Source organism: Heptranchias perlo, chromosome 1, assembly GCF_035084215.1.
Source record: "Heptranchias perlo isolate sHepPer1 chromosome 1, sHepPer1.hap1, whole genome shotgun sequence".
Taxonomy (NCBI): Eukaryota; Metazoa; Chordata; class Chondrichthyes; order Hexanchiformes; family Hexanchidae; genus Heptranchias; species Heptranchias perlo.
Genome location: NC_090325.1, coordinates 170,656,961 through 170,669,804, shown reverse-complemented (window position 1 = coordinate 170,669,804; position 12,844 = coordinate 170,656,961). Strand labels below are relative to the sequence as shown.

General features: G+C 39.5%; 1 protein-coding gene across 6 annotated transcripts in view; it reads left to right on the top strand.

Moving 5' to 3' along the window:
- Positions 1–12,844, top strand: part of mfsd8 (major facilitator superfamily domain containing 8) — a 99,154-nt gene that overhangs the window by 35,350 nt on the left and 50,960 nt on the right. For all 6 annotated transcript variants that reach the window (XR_010964538.1, XR_010964542.1, XR_010964544.1 and 3 more), the window contains exons 9-10: positions 1,516–1,650; positions 1,744–1,847. Coding sequence is in view for 2 of the 6 variants with exons in the window: in XM_067993549.1 (XP_067849650.1) it covers positions 1,516–1,650; positions 1,744–1,847 (239 nt within the window). In the remaining 4 variants the exon portion in view is untranslated. The remainder of the gene's footprint in view (positions 1–1,515; positions 1,651–1,743; positions 1,848–12,844) is intronic.

Below are 12,844 nucleotides of genomic sequence, written 5' to 3'. Positions count from 1 at the left end.
GCACACATTAACAGAAATGAATAGACTCCTGCTTTTTTAGGACTTATTGCAGTCTGCTGAAACAGGAATGGCAGTACGGAATTGAGCTGTTCAGCACTTAATATGCATTCTTGACTTGGTTGTGTCCAGGAGGAGGATTTTGAAAATCTTTGGTCAGGCTGCTAAATAGATTAACTTCGAACAAGGGTGGGCAGGGAAAGAGAAATCTGTAGAGGCATAAGGATTCAGCTGCTATCTGCAAATCCACATCAGCATTAATGTCAATCTTGGAGGAGTCTGCAACCCAGACAATCCAGGCTTCCTAGCTTAAAAGGAACAGCTCAGAGGTATGGCAGCAATAATGGTGATGATACGAGGGTTTTAAAAGCGACAATTAATAAAGAAGAAACTTTAAAAAAAAATGTTATCATCTTTCTCTTTTATGTTGAGAGACTATATGGGGAAAAGTGATCAATTTTCCACATCTAATAGAGTTCACCAAAAATATTCAATCCCTTTTGGAAAAAACATCCTTGACTTTATGCAGGATTACAAAGGGAAATACTCCACTGGAGCGTTATTCATTGTCTACTGCGTTCCTCTCTTCCCAGAGGGAATCCTAGCACAAACCAAAATATAATTATATAGGTAAAGCACCCCAATGGAAATTATCTGATTCTGCTGTTGCTATTTAATTTAAAATGCTAGAATTCTCATTGTGCTTATGGTTGTATTTCATTTATAAAATATGGGCAACCCCGTCCCTTCCAATTTCTGGCTATCTTTAAATTTAAGATTAATAAAAGTTAGACCAAACTGAAAATGGTTTTGGCTTAATGTCTTTGTTGGTAAAGGCGTTGTGTAACGTAGCCATAAAGGCCAAAAGGGCCCATGTTCAATTCCCAACCTGTGTTGAGTTGGTTGATTTCAATCAGTGTGGTAGCCGACCCCAGTGATCCTGGACTAGAGAAGAGAAATTTAGAGAGAAAACCAGAGTTCCTGCTCCAGATCGCTATCTAGTGACTCGCTGGTCATTAGATGACAACAGCATCAAGCTCAGTTGTGATATTCCCCCATGATCAAATAGTCTGCCAGCACTCGCTCTGGGGGTCATATATGAAGAATGAACACTTGAGTGAGGTACCAAAGAGCACCTGGTGTCCATGGAACCATATCTCAGTAGGAGTCAACACCTTCAGGAGAGCGTGGGGAAGGCTGTTAATTTCCTGTTACACCTGCTAAAAATGGTTATAATACATGTATGATAAATATCAAAAGTATTACGACAGACTGCCAAAAAGAACTTCCAGTAGTAGCAAATCTGTAGAACTTGTACAACCAAAACTAACTGAAGCCCTCTGCTATGAATCTGACGATAAGGGAATCAAAGACCAATGAACAATATTAAAAAAGAAATGTATAATAAGACTCATCTTTATTTTAAAAAAACTTAGTTACTTTGGATTTTATATATGGTTAAATGTTTGTTTAGTGCAGCTGTTTTAAGAAGATGATTTCCTTTTGAATCCTTTGCAGGATAGCCACCCCATTAACTATGGACATGTTTGCATGGACTGGGAAACAGGCAGTCCTGTACAATGGGATTCTCCTGGTGGGTGTTGGTGTAGAATCCATTGTTGTTTTTATGGCAACAAAAATTCTTTCAAGAAGGTAACAGTGTGTAATGGAACTCTTTTAAAGTATTTGTACTACTTTTTGAATTTAGATTTATTAGAATGTCCATTTGGTTTGTTTTCTTAACAGATTTGAGGATCGCTTAATGCTGCTAGGAGGATTTGTTGTCATTTTTTTTGGCTTCTTTACTTTGTTACCATGGGGAAACCAGTACCCCCAAATCCAGTGGACAGGTACAGTCTGATTAGTCTTCAAAATATGAAGCAGCTATTGATGTTTCTATTTTTATTGAACTTTTTAGTATTCGTGGATATACAATGTGTTCATTGTTTTTTAAAATTTTTTAATGTGCTGATTGTTTGGGGGATTTTATTTGTGGATTTTAAATGTTTTGCTTGGCTGTATGAGCCAGTAAAACATATTGCTAATTGCTGGAAATTTTCAGAAGTGTAAACAGGAAGTTTTATTTCATGTTATTGATTTTTTTTAAATTTGTGTCAGTAAAGGTCACTGTTGTTAATCATTTTGTGAATAGTTCAGCTTAGAATGAGGTTGTGTTGCCTTTGAAAATGGCTGAAATATTAATGGGTTCATGCAGCTTGGTACAGCACTTAAATCCACAGAAATAACAGGTGGAACTGAGTCAGAATAACTTGACTGCACTGTTGTTGATGCAGAAGATGATTTTGCCAGCGGCAGTTGTGGTCGTCCTTTCATTTATGTGAAAGGGGAATGACGCTCATGATTTTTAACTGGGTTCTTCACTATTCAAAGGATATGTGGCAGAGTTACTAGTGAGATGCTCTAATTACTGTGTGGGCACATAGAGCTCAGTTGTTCGTTGTTTCTAAAAGTGCTGAAGCTGCCCATTAATTGTGAATTTACACGCATTAATTCATTTTATTGTGAATACACCAAAATTCTAAAATTATGTAAGTTTGCTTTCATTTTGTAAATTTGCCACCCAATGTTGTCCAGTGTGAGACAAGTGATCTGGTGTTTCTGCATCAAGGACATTACAATGAAAGAGCAGACAATCTGTGCCCACTCTGATGTCAGACTTTTGCTTCCCAATTTGTCTCCCCACCTGTCCTGAAGGCAGTGTCATCCTGGTGTATGATTCCACAGGCACCAGCAGCCCTCTAGTACCTTGGCCAAGTGGCCATTCTTCAAGTACGAGCATAGACAGTGAGTGTCTGGAGGGTGTTTGATTGTCACCCAAAATATGTTTTTTTCCAGAAGGGATCACTGCATAATGATCAGAAGTAGAAACCCTGGCTGATATATTTTTTCTAATTCATAACTGAGAGAACGGAGATTGATTGTAGCACCTCTGTTGCCACCCTGGGTTAGTTTGGGTGACCAAGCAGAAACCAGGAGCCAGACATAAGACTTTGCTGATCTGTGTGGCTTGCTACCAAGCCAAGTGGTAGATTTGCCTCCTGAGCCATTGCACTTAAGATCTAAAGTTGAAATAGAAAATATATAAAACTGTTGTATACATTCCACCACATATCGAATCTGTCTGTAGCAAAGAAATCAAGTATCATGCTTTTCTGATTGGCTCAAATAAGGAGCTTAAACATACCAATTTGTTGAACTATACATCAGGAAAGATCCCACAGAAACAGAAAAACAACTAATTCAAATGTTGGAACTTCAACCAACCACAGCTCAATTTGATTGAATCACAGCAGTAGTTCCAGCTGCTAACTTGGATTTTTGATTCAGCTAATTATGTAGCCATATGAGTAACATTTATAACATACTGTAAAAACTTATTAATGTTCACTTGCATCATTAAATGTACACATAATAATGTTAGAAATCCTGGCAAGAAGTTTCTATCTCAGAAGCCTGCCCTTCTGTTTGTGACTTGGGTTTGAAGTTTGCTTCAAGCCTCAGGTTGCCTACTTGGAAATTTCACCTAAGCCTTAGACATAGAGTAGTTCCAGCTCTTGTGAACAAATTGTTTGTGTGTGAGAATTTTTACATATGTGTGTATATATGTATGCATGCATGAGATGCATCATGGGAGTTGTAGTTTTCCTTCTGCTTCTGTGGAACTGGAGTTCCTAGAATGCATCATGACAACCAGGCAGAAAATTTACAAATAATGGTGGGGGGGAAAAACAAAAAAAATTACATTTTTTTCACTGTTCATACAATTGAAGTTGTTAAATAAAATTTTTGAGGTATATAGCCATGTTTGGGATAAGGTTTTTTTTAACATATTGTTGGGGTGGGGGGACTGATGTTTGCAGTGGCCTAGTAGGCAATGTTTATAAGACTGAGCCTGGAGTCAGCTAGGACCAGACCATGGTAAAGCTTAGTCATTGGAGACGCGACGGTTTGACAAATCTCCCTTGTGCACTTTTGCACCAATAACTGCTTCAGCAAGAACTGTAAGTGCACGTGGAGAGTACAGAGAGATAAAAAATATTTTTAGAATTGTGTAAATAACTGAGAAAATAAGTTTTTTGGAGGGAGGTGGGAACAATAAATAAATAAAGTACTTGCAACTTAAGAAAATGTACCATGGGAAGTAGGCAAAGCTGGGAATCTCTTTTGGTGTTACGGTAAATTAGATGACTTTAGAATAACAACATTATACCATGTAATATACAGTGGATTATTGCGCTGCAAGGGACTATCCCTTTCAAGCTACAGAGTCTAATTGCTATAAATAGAAGATTCTTAAAACAATTACAGGTTCATTACTGTTGGAAAGGAAAGGGAATTTTGCAGATTGGCAGGTGCTTTGTAAATTTGCAGCTTCAGATCAGGGGAAACCAGCACAGTATGAATGCCTTTAGAATCATCGAATGATACAGCACAGAAGGGGGCTGTATGGCCCATCGTGCCTGTGCTGGCTCTTTGAAAGAGCTATCCAGTTAATCCCTTTCCCAATACCCCTGCAAATTTTTCCCCTTCAAGTATTTATGCAATTCCCTTTTGAAAGTTATTGTTGAATCTGCTTCCACCACCCTTTCAGGCAGTGCATTCCAGATCATAACAACTCGCTGTGTAAAAAAATTTCTCCTCATCTCGCCTCTGGTTCTTTTGCCAATTACTTTAAATCTGTGTCCTCCGGTTACCGACCCTTCTGCTACAGGAAACAGTTTCTCCTCATTTACTGGGTTAAGTGAGTGGGCAAGAAGGTGGCAGGTGGAATATAATGTGGGGAAATGTGATGTTATTCACTTTGGTAGAAAGAATAGAAAAACAGAATATTTTTTAAATGGTGAGAAACTATTAAATGTATGTATTCAGAGAGATTTGGGTGTCCTCATACAAGAAACACAAAAAGTTAGCATGCAGGTACAGCAAGCAGTTAGGAAGGCATATGGCATGTTGGCCTTTATTGCAAAGGGGTTGGAGTATGAGAGTAAGGAAGTCTTTTTGCAATTGTACAAGGGCTTTGGTGAGACCTCACCTGGAGTATTGTGTACAGTTTTGGTCTCCTTATCTAAGGAAGGATATATTTGCCTTAGAGAGGGTGCAACAAAGGTTCACTAGATTGATTCCTGGCATGAGCGGGTGTCTTATGAGGAGAAGTTGAGTTTAGAAGAATGAGAGATGATCTCATTGAAATGTACAAGATTCTGAGGGTGCTTGACAGGGTAGATTCTGAGAGGTTGTTTCCCCTGGCTGGAGAGTCTAGAACTAGGGGGCATAGTCTCAGGATAAGGGATCAGCCATTTAAGACTGAAATGAGGAGGAATTTCTTCACTGAGGGTTGTGAATCTTTGGAATTCTCTACCCCAGAGAGCTGTGGATGCTGAGTCGTTGAGTATGTTCAAGGCTGAGATCGATAGATTTTTGGACTCTAGGGGAATCAAGGGATATGGGGATTGGGCGGGAAAGTGGATTTGAGGTTGAAGATCAGCCATGATCTTATTGAATGGCAGAGCAGGCTCGAGGGGCCGTATGGCCTACTCCTCTTATTTTTTATGTTCTTATGTACTCTATAAAAACCATTCATGATTTTGAACACCTCTATTAAATGTCCCCTTAACCTTCTCTGTTCTAAAGAGAATGACCCCAGCTCCTCGTAACTGAAGTCCCGCATCCCTGGTACCACTTTATTATATCTCCTTTGCACCCTCTCTAAAGCCTTCCTAAAGTGTGGTGCCCAGAATTGGACACTACTCCAGCTGAGGCCTAACCAGTGATTTATAAAGGTTTAGCGTAACTTCCATGCTCTTGTACTCTATGCCTCTGTTTATAAGGTCAAGGATCCCGTATGCTTTTTTAACAGCCTTCTCAACTTGTCCTGCCATCTTCAAAGATTTGTGTACATACACCCCCAGGTCTCTCTGTTCCTGCACCCCATTTAAAATTGTACCATTTGTCGAAAACTTAATTATCTATTATATACAATGCATTAACTCCAAACACTTATTTTCAGACAAGTAAGAATTTATTAAAAGAAACTTGTATACAAGGGAAGCTACACCATAAACAATGGTTAGGGCTACGTCTTCCCTGAGCAAAGGAAACAGTTCATGTTTTTACAGTTTAATTAGTAATGCCCACCTGTCATAGAATATGGGCGTACATGTACATTCTTTATTGGTTCAGGTAGTTGGTCAATCAAGTAGTGAGCCTGCCCCCTCTGGACGTCCATAGCTCATTCCTATATTAGCACGTAGGCCTGAGCACACTTATCCTCCCTACATTCTTGTTCTGGTTATCAGTAGGGCTGAAGTCAGTCTCAAGGCCACATGGCCTTTCAAGAAACTGTATTCTCATTATATTTTATAAGTCAGCAATACCCTTATCTGCTAGGGAGGCCAGACGGTGCTAAGCACCTGCTCAGCCAACTTAATTATCAACATACCAAGGCTCAAAAGTAATTACACAATTGTGCCTTTCTGTGTGTGTGTGCTGTAGCTACCCCATTATGTGAGCCAACAAAGAGTTAATATGGTCAAATATCCATCATGCATTTCTTCTTTTTATGGTTTAAGGGTATTAGAAAGTTAATATGGTCAGGTATCTCTTTATGCATTTCCACACATTCAATTTATATTGCCTCTCCTCATTCTTTCTCCCAAAATTCATCACATCACACTTTTCTGTATTAAATTGCATCTGTCATGTGTCTGCCTATTTCACCAGTCTGTCTATTTCCTTCTGAAGTCTGTTACTATTCTCCTCACTGTTTATTACATTTCCAAGTTTTGTGTCATCTGCAAACTTTGAAATTATACCTTCTATACTCAAGTCCAGATCATTAATATACATCAAAAAGAGCAGTGGTCCTAATACTGACCCCTGGAGGACACCATTGTATACTTTCCTCCAGTCTGAAAAACAACCATTCACCGCTACTCTCTGCTTTCTGTCCCTTAGCCAATTTTGTATCCACACTGCCACTGCCCCTTTAATCCCATGGGCTTCAACTTTGCTAACAAGTCTATTATGTGGTACTTTATCAAACGCCTTTTGAAAGTCCATATACACATCAAACGCACTACCTTCATCAACCCTGTCCATTCCTTCATCAAAGAACTCAATCAAGTTAGTCAGACACAATTTGCCTTTAACAAATCCGTGCTGGCTGTCATTTATTAACCCATATTTTTTTATGATGTGGAGATGCCGGTGATGGACTGGGGTGGACAAATGTAAGGAATCTTACAACACCAGGTTATAGTCCAACAAATTTATTTTAAAATCACAAGCTTTCGGAGATTATCTCCTTCGTCAGATGAATGAATGAAAAGGTTCTCAAATCGCATATCTTATACGATGTTGGGACAGCATCACACCAATCAAGAGGTGTCGTTGTTATTCAAACAAGCCAGTCACGGAGAACAGCACGTCCCAGTACACTTGATATACATTGTGTCTTTTACACAGGCAGGCAGAAAGAAACTCAAAATGGCAGAGAGAGAGAGAGAGAGAATTTTAAAAAACATATAAATTTTTTCCCCCTTTTAAAATTCTCTCTCTCTCTCTCTCTCTCTGCCATTTTGAGTTTCTTTCTGCCTGCCTGTGTAAAAGACACAATGTATATCTAGTGTACTGGGACGTGCTGTTCTCCGTGACTGGCCTGTTTGAATAACAACGACACCTTTTGATTGGTGTGATGCTGTCCCAACATCGTATAAGATATGCGATTTGAGAACCTTTTCATTCATTCATCTGACGAAGGAGATAATCTCCGAAAGCTTGTGATTTTAAAATAAATTTGTTGGACTATAACCTGGTGTTGTAAGATTCCTTACATATTTTTTTAAGTGACAATTAATTTTGTCTCGGATTATTGTCTATATAAGTTTCCCCACCACCGACCTGTAATTACCGGGTTTATCCCTCTCCCCTTTTTTGAACAGGGGTGTAACATTTGCAATCCTTCAGTCCTCTGGCACCGCTCCCATATCGAAGGAGGATTGGAAGATTGTGGCCAGAGCCTCCTCTATCTCCACCCTTACTTCCCTCAGCAACCTAGGATGCATTCCATCCGGACCGGATGACTTTTCTACTTTGAGTGCTGCCAACCTGCTTTTTATCTATTTTTATCTGATCCAATTTCTCTACTACCTTCTCTTTTTACTGTGATATTGGCAGCATCCTCTTTAGTGAAGACAGATGCAAAGTACTCATTTAGTATCTCAGCCATGCCCTCTGCCTCCACAAGAAGATCTCCTTTTTGGTCCCTAATCGGCCCCACCCTTCCTTTGACTACCCTTTCACTATTTATATGTTTATAACAGATTTTTGGGTTCCCTTTTATGTTACCCACTAATCTATTCTCGTACACTTTGCCCCTCTTCTTTCCTTTTTCAATTCTCCTCTGTACTTTCTGTATTCATCTTGGTTCTACTCTAAATATGAGCCTGACATTTATCATAAGCCTCCTTTATCGGTTTCATTTTAATCTCTACTTCTTTAATCATCCAGGCAGCTCCAGTTTTGGATGCCCTTCCTTTCCCCCTCGTGGGAATGTGTCTAGTTTACACCCAAACTATCTCCTCTTTGAAAGCCTCCCATTGCTCATTTACTGTTTTATCTGCCAATCTTTGATTCCAATCTACCTGGACCAGACCCCTTTTCAACTCACTGAAATTAGCCCTCCTCCAGTTGATTTTCCTTGTCCTTTTCATAACTGCAGTGGCAGTGTGGATACAAAATAGATAACTACTCTAAACCTGATATTATGATCACTGTTTCCCAAACGCTCCCCCACTTAAACATGCTCAGCTTGTCCCATTTCATTCCCCAGAAGAACCAGATCCAGCATTGCTTCCTTCCTTGTTAGGCTAGAAACATTCTGATCAAGAAAGTTCTCTTCTACACATTGCAGGAATTCCTCCCCCTCTTTGCCCTTAACTGTGTTATTTTCCCAGTCTATATTGGGATAATTGAAGTCCCCCATTATCATAACTCTATAGTTCTTGTATCTTTCTGAAATTTCCTGCAAATTTGCTTCACTATCTCCTTCCAATTTGGAGGCCTATAGTTACCACCCAGCAGCATAATAGCTCCTCTATTGTTCCATAATTCTAACCAAATAGATTCTGTCTGTACGCCCTCAAAGAAATCATCTACTTCCAGTGCTGTGACAGTATCTTTGATCAATACTGCCATTCCCCCTCCTTTTTTCCTTCCCTATCTTTTCTGAATTAGGATAGGGATAGGGCCACTAAGGGTTACACACGATAAACTCACAGGTAATGGCAGAAATATTAAATAATTACTTTGCCTCAGAATTTACCAGGGAGTGGTACAAAAAATCTAATATTTACCTGAATATCACTCCACGGTAACATGGTGGGCATGACATTAGAAGAAGAGATCAACAAAGATCTAAAGAAATTTAAGATAAAAAGGGGGAGATAATTGATAAACTCATCAAACTTAGAGAGGATAAAATCCTGGTCCAGATGGATTGCATCCGCGCAAATAAGCAGAGGCACTATTATATATTAAAAAATTCACTAGAAAAGAGAATAGTGCCAGACGACTGACAGACAGCTAATGTGATTCCTGTATGTAAAAAGAGAGATGGAACAAGTCCAGGGAATTATAGACCAATTAGCTTAACGTCGGCAATAGGGAAGATAACGGAATCCTTACTCAAAGATGTCATAGAAAAAATCTAGAAACCTGATTGAATTCTTTGAAGAAGTAACAGAAAGTGTAGACAAGGGTAATGCAGTAGATGTAATATATTTGGATTTTCAAAAGGCTTTCGATAAGGTCCCGCATAGTAGACTCACGACTAAGGTCAGAGCACGTGGAGTCAAGGGACAAGTAGCAGAATGGACAGCAAGCTGGCTACAAAACAGAAAACAGAGAGTAGGGATCAAAGACTCAGACTGGCAAAAGGTGGGAAGTGGTGTTCCACAAGGATCGGTGCTGTTCACCATTTACATAAACGATTTGGACTTGGGAATTGGAAGTACAATTTCAAAATTTGCGGACGACACAAAATTGGGGAGTATAGTTACTACTGAGGAGGACTGCAACAAAATACAGGAAGACATTAATAAACTTGCAGAATGGTCGTATAATTGGCAAATGAATTTCAATATATGTAAGTATGAGGTGGTACATCTTGGTCGGAAGAGTAAGGAAGCCACATACTCCTTGGAAAATAAGAGTCTAAATGGGTTAGAGGAGCAGAGGGATCTGGAAGTACAAATACACAAATCACTAAAAGTAGTGATGCAGGTTAATAAGGCCATTAAAAAGAGCAAATAAAGCACTGGGGTTATTTCTAGAGGGATAGAATTGAAAAGCAGTGAAGTTATGTTAAACTTGTATAGAGCCTTGGTTAGACCACAATTGGAGTACTGTGAACAGTTCTGGTCTCCAAATAAAAAAAGGATATAGAGGCACTGGAGTAGGTGCAAAAATGATTTTACTAGGATGGTACCAGAACTGAGAGGTTATACCTATCAGGAAAGATTGAACAGGCTGGGGCTCTTTTCTCTAGAAAAGAAAAGACTGAGGGGTGACCTGATAGAGCTCTTTACGATTATGAAAGGGTTTGATAGGATGGATGTAGAGAAGATGTTTCCACTTGCGGGGGAGACCAGAACTAGGGGCATAAATATAAGATAGTCACTAATAAATCCAATAAGGAATTCAGGAGAAACTTCTTTACCCAGAGAGTGGTTAGAATGTGGAACTCGCTACCACAAGGAGTAGTTGAGGAAACTAGCATAGATGCACTTAAGGGGAAGCTAGATAAGCACATGACTGAGAAAGGTTTAGAAGGATATGTTGATAGGGTTCGATGAAGAAGGGTGGGTGGAGGCTCGTGTGGAGCATAAACACCAGCATGGACCTGTTGGCCCGAATGGCCTGTTTCTGTGCTGTACATTCTATGTAATTCTATCAATACCTTGTAGCCAGGAATATTAAATTCCCGACCCTCCACTTGTTTGAGCCAGATCCCATTATTGCCACTATGTCATAATCCTATGTGGCAATTTGCGCCTGCAGCTCACTAACCTTATTTACCACACACCATGCATTTACACACATGCACTCCAAACCCATCCTAATCTGCCTCGCATTTCCAACCTGGCTGATCCGTCCTATTTCTGACTATTAATGTCTGAAGTATGATGGACTCAATGGTTTTATAGGCATCTATAATGCAAATAACTGGAATAAAACATCAGCAGGGACTTGCAGCTTCAGTGAGTTTTGTAAAGCGGTAAGTAAATAGTATTACAAATGTTATTTCTGTGACCCCTGTATCATTCAGTATCAGTAAGTTATGGAATATTTTTACCTTGCGTCAGTCCATGCGATCATATTACTTCTGTACATTTTCTGTATTGGGTGAACCACAGTTACATTTAGGCTGCTGTAAAACTGTGGTAAGCATGAGAAAGTCTAGACCAGGTCCAGCAATACCACAGGAGATGTACTAGTTAAATAAAGTAACTGATATGTCAGAGGGATTAGAATTCAGAATCATGACATACCACTTTGGACTACTTTATAAATGGCTCACTGTCAGGGTTTAAAAGGTTACTGTCAGTGTCGTCTTCTGTCTTCCCTCGGAGTTTAGTTCATTACAGATTTTTACATGTGAAATATTGATTTTGATAGGCAGTGATAATCTGTCAGACTCATAATAAATATGGGATATAAGATACTGGCAGTGAGTTATGAGGCAGTAATTCAGTTGAGCATTTCTGATGGAGTCCTATTCTGCACTGAAGTTAAAGTAGTTTAGAAGCACCAACAGAATTGTGAAATTAAATTACAAACTTAATCTCACGACTGTAAATTTAGTACTATTTATAATAATATGTTGTTTGAGGTTAAAATGTTATAACTATTGTATGGGGTGCGCTGAACGCTGTAATGGCAACATGACTCCTTTAAATCAATAATTATGACATGGCCATAGTGTATTACTTGCATTTATATAATGCTTTTCACATCTAAATATCAAAAAGGTTGCACATGGTGTGTAATGTCAGTTCCCATGTAACAAAATAGTGTTTTACTCCCCCCACCCCCAGCGAATTGCTAGATGATTAGAATCATAGAATCATAGAAGGTTACAGCACGGAAGGAGGCCATTCGGCCCATTGAGTCCGCACCAGCTCTATGCATGAGCAATCCAGCTAGTGCTACTGCTCCGCCTTATCCCCGTGCCCTGCACATTTTTTCATTTCAAGTACTTGTCCAGTTCCCTTTTGAAGGCCATGATTGAATCTGGCTCCACCACTCCCTCGGGCAGTGCATTCCAGATCCTAACCACTCGGTGTGTAAAAAAAGCTGTTCCTCATGTCACCTTTTTGGATCTTTTGCCAATCACCTCAAATCTATGCCCTCTGGTTTTTGACCCTTTCTCCAATGGGAACAGTTTCTCTCTGTCTACTCTGTCCAGACCCTTCATAATTTTGAATACCTTTATCAAATCTCTTCGCAACCTTCCCTGTTCCAAGGAGAACAATCCCAGCTTCTCCAGTCTATCCACGTAATTTAAGTCCCTTATCCCTGGAATCACTCCAGTAAAACTCCTCTGCAGCCTCTCTAAGGCCTTCACATCCTTCCTAAATTGTGGTGTCCAGAACTGGACACAATATTCCAGTTGTGACTGAACCAGTGTTTTATAAAGGTTCATCATGACTTCCTTGCTTTTGTACTCTATGCCTCTATTTATAAAGTCCAGGATCCTGTATGCTTTTTTAACCGCTTTCGCAACCTGCCCTGCTACCTTCAATGATTTATGCACATATACCCCCAG